General features: G+C 33.8%; 1 protein-coding gene, 1 non-coding gene and 1 pseudogene across 5 annotated transcripts; all 3 read left to right on the top strand.

Annotated features, from left to right (window-relative positions):
• The first annotated feature begins 370 nt into the window (after positions 1-370).
• LOC18612048 (protein VACUOLELESS GAMETOPHYTES pseudogene) lies at positions 371-2075 on the top strand (annotated as a pseudogene).
• LOC148764511 (small nucleolar RNA snoR100) lies at positions 588-709 on the top strand. Its single transcript, XR_016024332.1, has one exon. It is a non-coding gene; the product is annotated as a small nucleolar RNA snoR100 (small nucleolar RNA).
• Positions 2076-5222: 3147 nt separating the features above from the next.
• LOC18612046 (14-3-3-like protein B) lies at positions 5223-14579 on the top strand. 4 transcript variants are annotated; one of them, XR_016024714.1, is made up of 8 exons: positions 5223-5656; positions 6240-6546; positions 6644-6731; positions 7886-7995; positions 8100-8248; positions 11999-12046; positions 14071-14123; positions 14231-14579. XR_016024714.1 is itself a non-coding variant. In XM_007048624.3 (7 exons), the coding sequence occupies exons 1-7, from the start codon at positions 5584-5586 to the stop codon at positions 14276-14278; spliced, it is 828 nt and encodes a 275-aa protein (XP_007048686.1). In that variant the 5' UTR covers positions 5224-5583; the 3' UTR covers positions 14279-14579. The 4 variants fall into 4 exon arrangements, 2 of the variants coding, with proteins under 2 accessions (XP_007048686.1, XP_007048685.1); XR_001928330.2 differs by having other exon boundaries at positions 14219-14579; XM_007048624.3 differs by lacking the exon at positions 11999-12046 and having other exon boundaries at positions 5224-5656.
• The last annotated feature ends 77 nt before the right edge of the window (positions 14580-14656 follow it).

Raw genomic sequence — 14656 nt, 5'->3', positions numbered from 1 at the left:
TTTTCTTTTATTAAAAAATCAAATATGTGAATTTTTAGGTACATATATATATGTTTAGTAAAATGTAATGTATTTAAAATAATAGGCATCAAAATTTTAAAGGTTTTTTTATCAATTAAATGTTAATCTTTAACAAGTTTATTAAAAGAAAAAAGTCTTTAATTTTATTAAAATAGCTAAATTAATATTTATTTTTATAAAAAGAATAACATTATATGATTCATGAACAAATTGCACCTCAAATAAGAGTGTCCTAGTGGCCCAAAGCTTAGGTTTTGGGGTTGCAGGAATTTACTATTGAATTGGGTTATTTTTGTCATTTGGTGAAGAAGAAAAACCCTAGCATTGGCAGCCCTCTTTTTTCTATATATATGTGCTTAAGATTTGTCTGCTGCTGCCCTGCTCCCATGGGGAGTTCTCGCTCTTTAAAGAAGAAAGAAAAGCTGATGTCAAGTTCTCTTTTTCTTAGTCACTGCTGGTCGGGGTTTTAATTTTTTTGACAAGAATTCATTCATTCAATTGGTTGTGGCTGTAGTAGATTTGAGAAGAAAAAATCTGTGTACAATAAGCCGATGCTCTGGAACAAACAATGAAGGAAGCATGGTAATGTGCACAGAAATTGAATCCTCCGATGGGTCAACATGTCTGCTCCCTCTGAACCCCCTTTCTGGGCGGCTTTGATGAGGGGGCCTGGTTTCGACCCACATTTTTTTGAGTGTCTGCGGGCATGTTTGAATTTGTTTTATATCAGATCCGCCTGGGATTGGCTTTCTTGTTTGTGTTTGAAATCAATGTCTGCAATCTGGGCTGTTTTTGTGAAATTAAAAGAAGCAAAACTGTTCAAATTACTAACCCTTTTTTGCCAAGTCACTAATTGGCAGTTGCAATTTGAGGGTGAAAAGGAGAGAATGACTGGGCTATGGCCTAGAGAGACATTATGAAACAAGGGATGTGTATTTGATTTTGATGGTGTCAGACCTTAACATGGCTTTGAATATTGATGCTCCTAATCCAGATTCATCATCTAAACTAGAATAAATGAAAATGTAAAACTGATTCCAAGTGATGAGCAATCAAGGAATATATACTAAAATGAAAAGAATTCCACTATTCTTCAATGAAAAGAATTCCATTTTCTCTTTTTTTGATTCCAAACATAACCAACACATGGAGGCTTTGGTGACAATTAAGGAATAGTTGCATTCCCATGTATATATTTCAACTGAAAGTTGGGAGTTATGGTTACCCTTGGACAAAAGTTTTCCTGACGATGCCTAAGCACCGCAACTATTCCCCATTGCGTCCATGCGTGAATCATTTCAGCCACTGCCATCCTCTGCGACCTATCGATCAAATAAAAGCAGAGGAAGAACTCATTTGCTCTGGTTGCGGCCTTGAAGTCATAGGTTCAACTTTCATGTGCAGCAAGTCTGACTGCGATTTCATTCTTCATAAGTCATGCTTCGAATTGAATTTGGTGCTGCAACACAAATCCCACCCTCCCCACTCTCTCAAACTTCTCTGCGCCCCTCCTGACAATTATAGTAGGAACATTTTCATTTGTAGTGCTTGCCATGACTATGGCACTGGTTTTGACTACCATTGCTCCACATGCCAATTTGATCTCCATGTTGGATGTGCTAAACTGCCCAAAACCATAAATCATAAAGATCACCAACATTTGCTTACCCTCTACTATTCCTTCTCGTGCATCAAGGAGAATATTGAAGCCTTCGTTTGTGATGTTTGTGGCCAGGATGTACCAGATCGACTCTGGGTTTACCACTGTGAAAAATGCGATTTTGGTATCCACTTACGATGTACAATTCCTGATACAGTCCTGAAGAAAGATATTCAAATGGTCTCAACTAGACCATAAGGAGACGTTTGCTATGGTGTAAGTAGAGAAATTTCCATTTATTTTAATTGGGTGTAATGTGATTACATGGTTTGGTTTGCAAATTAGACATGGGAAAGTCTTCCCATTGTAAAGTAATTACAAAGATTAAAGGGAATGTCATTCCCTATTAATCTATATTCTATTCATACATTCCCCATATTTGTGAATTTATTTTGTTATTTTGTATGTTTAATTTCACCTATTCAATTTGCAACATTGATCTTTCCTAAGTTCTTCAATAAATGGTTATAAAATAGTGTTTTTTTTTTCTTTTATTGGGTGAAATTGATGCTGATAGTGTTTTGTTAGGGCCAAATAAATACAGGCCACCAGCAAAACGTCACAATTACACGTTGCCTCCTTGGCAAATAAAATGTCTAAATCTAAACGGTAACCAACTAGAACAGGCAGTTTTTTCTTTTATTTTTTGTTTCCAAAACCGGCGTTTCCATTCCAAACAAAACCAATGATGACTCGTAGAACAAGAAATGCACCTTCATCACCCCAATTCTCCGCTGAATCATCCGCCACTCGCAGCAAACATCACCGCAAAATCCCCTACGTGAATTATTATTATAGTGATGATAATTATGTTGACAATACTTCTCTGTCTCATTCTCCCGATGAATCAAATGGAGATGACTTGGAACAACCGAGGAATGAGAATGACTATGATGATGTTGATGCTTCTGACTTTCAGTCTGAATCCATGACTAATGCGCCCAATGCCCCCAAAACATTGCTCAGAGGCAATGGTTTAAGTGCAGCAGCGTCTTTGAATTCAGTCTCAAATTCTGCTATTTGGTCACGATCCAATCTTATTGAGGCTACTTCATATATTAACATTGCCCCATTGCCTATCTTTCATGGTAGTCCCAGTGACTGCCCGGTGACCCATTTAAGCAGGTTTGCCAAAGTTTGCCGTGCAAATAACGTATCTTCTGTTGATATGATGATGAGGATCTTCCCAGTCACTCTTGAGAATGAGGCTGGGCTTTGGTATGATCTTAACATAGAGCCATACCCCTCACTTCGTTGGGAAGAAATAAAGTCTTCCTTTCTGCAGGCATACCATAAAACCCAAGTGACAGAGCAGTTGAGGCATGAACTTATGATGATTAATCAAGGCAGTGAGGAGCGTGTGCGGTCATATTTTCTGAGACTGCAATGGAGTTTGCAGAGATGGCCTGATCATGGGATCCCAGAAAATTTGCTTAAAGAGATTTTCGTTGATGGATTGAGGGAGGATTTCCAGGATTGGATAGTTCCCCAGAAACCTGATTCTTTGGTGGAGGCGTTAAGGCTTGCTATTGCTTTTGAGCAATTGAAAAGCATCAAGATATCAAGGAAAAAGGATTTGAAATGTGATTTCTGTGAGGGGTCGCATGAGGAAAGGAATTGCCAAGTCAGGGAGACAATGAAAGAGTTGTGGAGAAAGACAAAGGACAAAGAATGGATGGATTCTTCAGAGAAGAATCAGAGCAATGAAGCAGTAAATGAGAGTGCAGAGGGGAGCGCTGAGGACAGGATCGAAGAGGAAAATGTTGTTGAAGGAGAGATGTTGAGTGGGAGGAAGCAGAAGAAGAAGAGTCCGTGTCAGTGTTGTAAGCACCAGTGTTGGAAGAAGCAGCTTGATAGAACAAACAGCCTCGTTTCCAGAAACTCTGATGCAGTTTGAATTTGTTACTACGTCTTTTGCTTTTCTTTCTTGCTTAAATTCCTTGTTTTTTTTTTTAAAAAAAAAAGGAAATTAAATTATATTACGTTTACGTTTATCCAGGAGAAGGGAAAGGCTTTCATCTTATTGATACGAATAATTTTTATCAACAACCATAATACTTTCATTTCAATACACGGAGTGCAATCTTCCATAATAACATGAAAACCCGAACCTGATAAAGCAAAATTTGCCAGCTGATGTGCCGCCTTCTTCGACTCTCACTGGACGTAGGATCAAAAACTTTGCAATCTAGGTTTTGTGAGAATCTTATCTTTTGGATGTAGGAAAGAAATCTTAAGGTTAAAGGTGTTAACAAGTTTATGCTAATAGTTGAGATTTTTTTGAAAAATATGATGGGATTTATGATTAATGGTGTCCCCAATTTTACTTGTTAGCCACAGGAGAAGGTGTATGAAGGGAAATTTTTAGTAAAGTAATTTAATATTATCGACCGAATGGTGCTTTGGCATAGGAGAAATATGAGAGAGAGTTGAATTTGTGATGATGGATAGTTCTATAACTTGGCATCCATTCTGAACTTCTGGGCAAGTCTGTTGTATAAGAAAATATGATTAATATGAGATTACATCAAAATACATGATAAGTATACAAGAATTATAAATTTATTTTTTAAAAAACTTAATCATAGATTGAGCGACTTATCTTTGGTTGATTGTAATGATTTCAAGTTATCTTAATTTTTTAATACTCTATTATGTCTAATATGATAAACGGAAAAATGAAAAAAATCGAATCAAACTTTTTTAATAAGAAATTATATATTTATCACTATTGGTTGTCCAAATGCTCCAATGTAGTATGTAAATATTATAATGCATGATTTAGTTTCTTATTTTTGAATGTCTAATTATTATCAAAAATTAATATTCATTATGTGTAAATTGCAAAAATATCACGTCAACAACGTAATGATGTCACATTAACATCAATCATCATTTAAAATCTATGTATTTACTTGATCAATTTTATCTGAGCGTAATTATTACATCAATTTTAAATGTCATATTATTAGTGTCTCATTATCAGATGCAATGTCACATTAACAAAAAACTATGTCATAATAGCACAATAAAATACCATGTCAATATAATTAACAGAAAAAAATTCAACTCCTTAATGATTGAATTGAAATTGTCAATTTTGAAAAGCATATGAATTTAATTTTTGTAAATTATTGTATAAGAATTGACTCCACCACTTTGATTGATAGAGTACAAAAACTAATTATATAATTTAACTATGTTTTATTATTTTTCAAAATACTTTATAATAGTACAAACTAAAAAGAAAAATGAATAAATAAAAAAAGAATATCAGGTTAATGGAATTAAATGATAATATTCAATGGATTTAATAATTGAAATGATTAAAATTTTCAAAAATTTATGAAAAACAACTTGCTATCTTCTAGAGAGCATTCACACTCTATTTATTTTTGGGCTTATATTGCACTCCTTCTAAGTGTTTTTTGGGTTAACATACGCACATACAAGTAGTTGAATATTTACTCGTATATTTTGGGATCAGAAAAGATAAATGCATTCCTAAATTGCTTGTTCGTGATCAAAAACCCAGAGGACAAGGTCGGTGGTAAAGGAGGACTAGAAATAGGCAAGGTACTAGTTACGGCCGGCCATTATATAACGGCGGAAGACAAAAAAACAGCGAAGGATTTTGATGCCGCGTGACACCAAACGGGAGCGTGGCACGTTCTGATTGGCCCAAGTAAATAAGGACTTTTGTCTGGACTGCTGACTCTCAACCAACCCAAGTCCGCTGTCCGAATTTGGGTCCTCATTGGACGAGCGAAATTATTAAGGTGCAAAAGAGTAGACAAAGAAAGCGAGTGAGAGAATCTCTCCTACGGCATAGATTTGCAACAGCAGAATCCTCTCAATATAAAACCCTAAATAATTGGTGTGCTATTTGCGTGAGATCAGCTATGGCTTCTTCTAAAGAGCGCGAGAATTTCGTCTACGTCGCCAAGCTCGCCGAACAGGCTGAGCGCTACGATGGTGATAACTCTTCGTTTTTTGTTTGCGTTGAATTTTTATGTACATTTTTCTCTTATTTTCTACTCGTTTCGAGCTCAATTTCGTTCCCCTGTGCTTGCTGATTAGAAAAAATATGCTGAATTTGATGTTGCTTTTGCTGTCCACTAGATTTAGTCATAATTGTGTAAATTTACCGACTCTTTCTCTTTTTAAAAATCTATGGGAAGAGTTTATCTGGTCCTTTATTTTTAATTGTTATTTTTTTTGGTCTTTTATGTTTAATTTTTATTTGTGCTGACTAGTTTTGGACAATGGAATTATTTGAGTGTTTAAAAATTTAAGGCTAGAGGAGTGAAATTGTCGACTTATTTTGGAAGTTCACTGATAATTTCTTTTTACAAAATTAAAATCCTATAAGTTTAGGTTCCCAACCCAACTGAAGTTATTTTTCTGAATTTCCTCTGTGTAGTATACTTTATTATGAATTAACATCGATCTTTTAACGTTTAATGTCTATATTTTGGTTTGGAATTCTTGTCTTGTTGATCCAAAATGGAAAGCTTTACCTAGGTTCTATCTCTTTCTCTCTTTTTAAATTTGACAGAGATGGTGGAGGCTATGAAGAACGTGGCAAAGCTTGATGTTGAATTGACAGTGGAAGAGAGGAACTTGCTGTCTGTTGGGTACAAGAATGTGATTGGTGCTCGGAGAGCTTCATGGAGGATTCTTTCCTCTATAGAGCAAAAGGAAGATGCTAAAGGAAATGAGGTGAATGCAAAGCGGATCAAGGAGTACAGGCACAAGGTTGAATCTGAGCTCTCAAGCATCTGTAATGATATTATGACTGTGATTGATGAACATCTCATCCCTTCAGCATCTGCTGGTGAATCAACTGTCTTCTTCTATAAGATGTATGATGTTGTATCTGAGCATCACTTTTGACTGCTTAGAAGCAAACATATTTAGTTTTTATTGTTTTATTTTACTTTTTACCCTTGGCAATTGCAGGAAAGCAGATTATTATCGTTATCTTGCTGAATTCAAAGCAGGCAATGAGAAGAAAGAGGCTGCTGATCATTCTATGAAGGCATATGAGGTATCTAATAAATTATTCATTTTAAACTAATTTTAGTAACCATTTTTACATATTAAGACAAATAATGACCATGGTCTTGTATATACCATGGTATTTTTCTCCAACTTATATAAGCAATAAGACCACTACTTTTTGTATCCTTGCTTAAAATTTGGGTATCTTGTATGCTTGACTTATTATCTGCCATAAAGTTAATTTGAAAAGTTTGATGCCCAGGTTGGGCCCGTGAGCCTTTGCTTTATTGGTAAGGGTGGGGCATTGTCTCTGTGGATTCTTTTTGTATTGTATTAGCAAAATTAGGTGGAAGTTTATTGATTTTGGCCATATGTTGTGATCCAGCTTAAACTTGAATTGATGTTTTTCTTTTTTATGTATCCTTGGAAATTGAAAATCGACAATATTTAGATATTTTGTGTTTTGTTTTGATTACTTGAGACCCATTAGCATGGGAATTTCTGGGTCCTACACTTGGTTAACATAAAGGGTTTTGGAAGATTGTACATTTCTTTCTGATCATGTTCTTATCCTAGCCAGTTGAGATATGGCTTTGGTTATGGAAGTACTTACTTTGGTTATTGACACTGTATTTGTTTGGATCAAGGGAAGGGAGAAGGAAAGGGAAGGATGGGGATTAACACCTCCTTACTAGCTTTAAACATTTTAATGGAGAGGAAAGAATTTTTCTTTTTGATTTGTTAATATTTTCTCCAGATGATGCTTATTTGCTTTTATACATCTGTTTCTCTCTATATGTTTCTCCTTTGGATAATATTATTTTCTTATTTTCATGCTCAAAATGGATGGCCACTCACAATGTCCCTTTTTTATGTGCTGAGGATTGCGTGGACCCATCCATTGCATGTATCACTCCCTTCTCTTTTTTATGGCTTTTAATCTATTTTAGAAGGCAAATAAACTATGCAGTTATTTATTTGCTTGTTGATTTTTTTAGTGGAATAAAATTGACTATATAGTGTATAAAGTGGAACTTAATCAATACGAGAGGGCAACCAAACTATGCAGTGTGTTTTATTTATTTTGGTGGGCTAAGTGGGAGTATCTATTATATTAGATTGAACTTAATATGTCTTCTTCAGCTAAGATATCAATGTCATTAAATGCTGTGTCATATGCCCATTTCATTTTTTCTACAGACAGCTACCGCTACTGCAGAGGCTGAGTTGCCTCCTACACATCCTATCCGTTTGGGTTTAGCCTTGAATTTCTCAGTCTTCTATTATGAGATTATGAATACTCCTGAGAGGTTTGTTGGAGTTGCTACATAGGATGTATTCCATTTAGAATCTTGTTCTTTCATCTTCTTTGACATAACTGTTTTTTCTTTCTCTTTTCTATTTTCACTATCAGGGCCTGCCATCTTGCCAAGCAAGCTTTTGATGAAGCTATAGCAGAGCTTGACACCCTCAGTGAGGAGTCTTACAAAGACAGCACCTTAATTATGCAGCTTCTAAGGGACAACCTCACCCTTTGGACTTCTGACATCACAGAGGATCCAGGTCATTATTATAATTCTTTCTGGACTTTTTCATGCAGTTAAAAAGTTAAATTATAAAATTTCCCTTTAAGTAATGGACTAGTTAGTAGATGGTTCAGTATGTTTTTATCCAGCTAAAAACTGTTGGGCTGTTGGCTACCGTTTTACGAGTACCATTTCTTTCCATGTTTCTTAAAGTGCTCAAAAACTTCATCTTTCCTACCTCAGGGGATGTTAGGTTATGTTTTGTTTGTCTTTTGAGGCTTTCATGTTTCCTATTAATTAAGGAGATAATAACCTTTTCCAGTTAAAATAATTAGCTTATAACTGATACTGAGAATGAATTAGGTGGCTCATGCTACAGACTAGCTACACAATAATATATTTTTCAAGATATCTAGAATCAATTAGGTGTACCATGCTGCAGGCTAACTACATGATTGATATCTCTTTCCATTGCACTTGTAAACATGCTGAGAGAGTGAGCAACAGTGCTTAAACAGGTTTTGTGTTTCCCCATTGAACCTGGAGTCTTTTTTTTATTAAAGTAAAAAAAAAAAAACACCCTGGAGTCTGGTATTCATAGTAACATATCTGATTAGATAACACTTTTTGTTTTACCTTTATGACACTTCTTTGACAAGGACTTGTTTCTATATGCATTCACATGATTTGCTTTAGTTGATGATATCCTTCATTTATGTTATCTGACAACTCTTTCACCAATATTATTTCTGTATATGTCTGATTTCTTTTTCTTTTACTAACATTAAAGTATTTGCTAATTGCCCTAATCAGGATAAAATTTTTTAAATCAAGGGTAGAGGTGTATGTGTTTCTGGTACATCAACCTCTTAAATTTCTAATAAGAAACTGAGACAGAATCAACTGGGAAGAAAAACTGATCTTACCCGAAACTGAATAACTCAGTTTTCTCAACTTAGGTTTTCAGGTTTTCCAATTGACATGCCATTACTTCCAATTACACACCAACCAATAAACCTTAAGAACTTGTACTTGAAACACCAGATTCACTACTCTGTCTTATACCAGACTAAAGTTTATTAGTATTTACTTCAACCAACATCCAAAATTTAAGATCTTATGTTTGAGATCTTAAATCTTAGATTTGATCTCAGATCTGGATGAAATAGAGAAGATAAAAGATAATTTGTCTTGGATGGTTGAATCGGTTAACAATATCATGATTGTGTTAAAGGAGAAGGAAGCCATGATTAATATTTGGCTGGTGAGAAGGTATTGAAATCTTATAGGAAACTGCACAGAAAGAAAGGAGAAAGAATATGAGGAAAAAAGTTTTAATACGATGGCTAAAAAGTAGGAAAGTGGTCATAGAACCTAACCATTGGAGTAAAAGGTTTTCCATCTTTCCCCTGTTCCATCCTTCCTACAAAGCAAAGCCTAGAGATGCTAGAGCTGTCTTGAAATGATCAAAGTTCCTTTTTCCCCCATAACTTGGGCAAGTTCTCACATCAGGCACACAATGTCACTTGGTCAAATGGGATTTTGATAATTTGGAATGAGATCAGCTGTATTGTATTCCGAAGTTTGAACTTTGAAGATTGTGAAAATAGGTGGGGTTTATGGTAATTCTTGTGCTCGCTACTATTAATTGTAATCAGTTCAATTACAGTAATTCGGGTATCTACGCATAGTATCCTAAACTGAACCGAATGCCCCAGAAATCTATATGGGAAAACTGAAACAAATTGTTTTATGTTAAAAACGGATCCAAACCGATCGAATATGGTTTTCTCAATTTTCTTGCACAGCCCTAATCGAGGGTGTAACCTATTATTTTGAAAAAGCTATATCCTAATTAGAGCATTTAGTCTTAAATCATTTGATGTTAAAGGTTTTTATTGCTAATTGGAGACCTAAGAGTCAAGATGCATTAGATAACTTTTTTTCCCTAAAAAATTTTGGTTTTTGCATATGTATTTGTTCAGACTTTAGATCATCAGGATAGATGAGAGATTTAAGGATGATGATTTAAAAGGGGGTATAATTTCAAAATTGAAAGTCAATCATACCAAATTGCCTTGATTATGCATAGAGGCATCAAGTTGGTAAGATCTATATTTTAGAATCCTGACCACCTCATTTTTGAGCTTTAATTAGTCTCAACACAGAATGAAACTTGAACTTGAGCTCAACTGAGAACTGGATACTTGAGCTGAATTATTTCATGCTTGGTCTCAACTCAAAAAGTTGATACTACTTGACTTTAACTCGATTAGGCTTGATTATTTTATAGTCAGGGTTAAATTGTAATATTAGATAATAATATTATATTTTATTGATTGTGCATATTATATATGATATATATTGTAAATTGACTACAAAAAAAAATGAAAGCTTATCTTAACTCACAACCTACTTACTTATGTCAAGTATTAAAATGCTCATAGTCAAGGCAAAGCCAGGAACTTTGTCATGGGGCTTGTTAGAAACTTTAGAGTACAAAATTCAAATGAAATAAGAATGAAGTTGCATGAAAAATATAAATTGTTTAATAAATAAAAAAATACAAAATTTCAAGCATCATAAACCATATTATATACATAAAAAATGAAATGACTAAATCTAAAAATATATAATTTCTCTTAAAAATAGAATAGAAGTCACAACTTTTAAAACACTAAGTGGGTAATAGGAAATAAAAGAAAAAAAATAAAAGTAAAGGTACATGCACAATTGTTTGGTTTTTTTTTTTTTTGAAATTTCATGGTATATTGAAGACAGAGGTAAGTAAAAACTTTACCCTGGGAAGGAACAAAGTGATTCATGTCTGTTCATGCACAATTGTTTTTGTATGCAAAATATAGCCATCTAATTTTCTTTATTATATTTTCTTTTATCAGTATAATTCATATTACTTGACACAATAATTTGTGTCAAAGTGCTTGTTTGATCATTAACTTCAATAAGAGCTGAAGAAAATCAATTAGTAATTAGGTCCACTACTTAAAGTGTCATCAGATTGTGAAAGCTGCCATACTAAGTATTATAAAGTTTGGGGAGGGGGCACTTCCTATTTACCATTTTTTTATTTGAGAAAAGGTGTATATCTCATGGTAAGATCTCCTAAGCCAAGGGAGGCCCAGGGCCCCTGTCAGCCCTCCTGGCTTCCCCTCTGCTCAACCTCAACTTGATTAGTTACTTGAACTACTAGAGCTCGAACTTGGCTTTACAGTAATTTAGCGTTCAAGTATTAATTGAGTCTCACGAGTAGCTTAACTTGCTTACTCTGTGATTCCCACATATGAAAAAGGTACAAGATATATTATAAGAATTTTAGTGGCATTTACTAGCATGTGCAAACTACACTATATGACCAATGTTTTAATTATGTTCTTTGTGTTTAATTATTAGTATTTAGTTATTTTACAGAGTTTATGTAAATTGTCTAGACTATGTATGCAATAGAAATGTACGTTCAAAAGAATCTACAGAAAAAAAATGGAACCTCAATTTAAGTGGCATTTACTTGACTGGAACTCAAATGGTTACTCAAAGTACTAGAGCTCAAACTTGATTGTAAAGTTATTAAATGTCAGTCTCTTGAGTAGCTTCACTTGCTTACTCTCTGATTCCCACACATGAAAAGATAGGAGAGTTTGTGTAAGAATTTTAGTGGCATTTATTAGTATGTACAAACTAATAATACCTTAACAATAATTTAGTTATGTTTTTTGTGTTATAATTATTAGAATGTAGTTATTTACAGATTTTGTGTAAATTTGTTTAGAACTGGAGACTATTCATGCAGTAGGAGCGGAGAACTGCATATAAAAAGGTATTTACAGAAAGTAGTTATAGCAAAAAATGAATAAAAGCAGCAGCCATAAAATTAATAAATAGGTAAATTATATATGTATATGTATTCATATCTTTGTATGTATGTCCCGGTGTGTGTGTGTGTGTGTGTGTGTGTGTATGTGTGTGTGTGTTTCTGATTACTTTAGAAGTCACCTAAATCTTGTATGCTGACATACAGTAAAACCTCTATAAATTAATATTCGATAAATTAATAACCTTGATTAAATAATAGTTTTGACCGGTCCCGGCTTGGGACCAATGTGGTAAATTAATAATTCATTAAATTTATAAGATAATACATTTATAAAAAACATATAAGTCCCACTTGATATATAAATTAATAATCTCATTATACATCAAAATTATATATATACATAACTCAATTAGGAGGCTTTTGTAAAATATGACTCCAATGTTACTTGTTTTTCTTTAATTTGATGTTTCTTTGGACCTCATCTCTTAACTTTTTTTGGTATTGAACAAATCACTCGTAGAGAACCTTATCTAGCTCAGTGAATTTTCTAGTTTTGTATCGTTTGGCATCACCTTTTTCAATTTTGGCTGATAAATACTCTGATGACCTCTTGATCGTATTTGATATTGTTGCTCGGCCCACTTACAAGTTAAACTTTTCTGACACTTACTGTTGCAATTGCTTTTAGGTGCAATTTGAATTTTCTATGCTGTGCTTATACAATGCTTTATGCATTTCATCTATCATTGTTGATTTCTTTATACCTTTGAGATGATAAGTCATTGTGTTTAGTTTTACCGTTTGTGATACTATATGTTTTTTTTATAGATGTTTTTGCTTGACTTAATGTTCGTGAAGTATATTAATTAAGTATTCCTAAAATAATGATATATCATAATTCGGTAATTAAGTAATATTTGTATAATCACAATACACAATACATGTATTAAGTTTAATGTTTTGGGAAAAAAAAATAAAGAATACCTTGATAAATTAATAAATTATTAATTTATCAATTAAATAATATCTCGATTAATTAATAAATTTTCATAGTCTCACGGATATTAATTTATAGAGGTTTTACTGTATAAAGTTTACCTCTTTAGATATTTACACAGAGCTCATGAGAGTTTCAATATGATGTGTTGATATCCTAAATTGTTTTTTATTTCTTCTAATTATTATTTTGCTTTTTAACCGTAGAAGACAATGATTATGAAAATCAATGCTATATGGTTGACTTTCAATGAGGTTGAAACTCTGAGCAGGCCAAGATAGTTGCAAAATTTTAATGTTTATTGTAGAATGCAGAAGAGGGTATTACTTGTTCCCATCATTTTAGTTGTGGACTTGTTCAAGTTCAGGGCTTGAATGTGTTAAAAGGAGTTCAAAATGTGCTGCTATTGGAACTGTTTTCCTGTCTTGCACCCATTGTTGTTGTAATAAATAATTAAAACTGCATGTTAGTGGATGTTTTGTTGTGATTCTCGTGATTATATTAAGGACGTTAAAATGTAAGACACTGAAATAAAAAATGTTGTAACATAGATTTCTTTTTTTTTTTGTAATACAACCTTGAAGTATCCACTTTCATAGTCATGCATGTCATAATAAAAATCACGTCAGAATTTATTTTTTTTGTTATCAGTGTTAGATACATGACTGTTCTACCAATTTGGTTGAGAAGGAACAAAGGAAAACACTTGGCTTTTGTTATAGGTGGATGAAATGAATGTCGGTGCTTTTTCTGTGTAAAGATATAAATGGGAAGAAGCTATTGTGGTGAAGTCTATTCCCAGAAATGTGTCCTGATGCATGCATTAAAAGTATAAAGAGGCTTTTACATCAAGTTAATATTTCAGATAGACTTTTGACCATGTAAAAACTGCAGCATGACCAATTACATATCTAAATGTAGCAAGATACTCTATTTTGAAGTGTAGATGCAGAAATCCTCTACAATCAGGTTGCAGTTTTCGAGTTTTCATGAATAATGCAATCTAATATGATACTCTTTATTGCAACAGAAGATTCCATGAGGGACTCCACTGGCAGATCTGGTGCGGGAGATGATGCAGAGGTATGATTATTAATTGTCTTCAATTTAGCTGCTTTAATTATTCAACTGTCATGTCCTATGGCTTTTGTTCATGATGTCTTTGTTTTACCCTGTAGTGAAAACAACAGCTTGTGATATCGCCTAAGCTTGCGGGAAATTCTGCCCTTGTGACTTGATGTGTTTGGGGAATGACTGGTATCTGATAGCCAATGTTAGATTAAATATATACCATCAGTTAATTCACTCTTGTGTTTTTCTCTCCCTCTCGAAGTGCCATGTTGTGTTGTGGTTTATTATTGCGTGATGTCTAGACGAGGTTGGTTCAATTTGTAGTGAGCAGCTTTTGCTTGAGACTAGGCATTAGGATTGCTCTGATTGCCTTTTCTTTTTGGGTGTAAATGGTACAAACACAGATGGAGGAAATCTGCTGTTTGGTTTTCCTCACTACCTTAAAAGCTTACATTTGGGTTTATGGTTCCTTGATCGCCAGCCAGCCATTGCTAGTATAAATTTGTGTTGTGGGGAATATCTTGTATCCTTTAAGGAGGCTTTTG

This window comes from Theobroma cacao, chromosome 1 (assembly GCF_053813885.1).
Source record: "Theobroma cacao isolate CCN51 chromosome 1, ASM5381388v1, whole genome shotgun sequence".
In the NCBI taxonomy this organism is placed as follows: Eukaryota; Viridiplantae; Streptophyta; class Magnoliopsida; order Malvales; family Malvaceae; genus Theobroma; species Theobroma cacao.
Note: the sequence above shows the minus strand (reverse complement) of the source record. Positions and strands in the feature narration are given on the sequence as shown.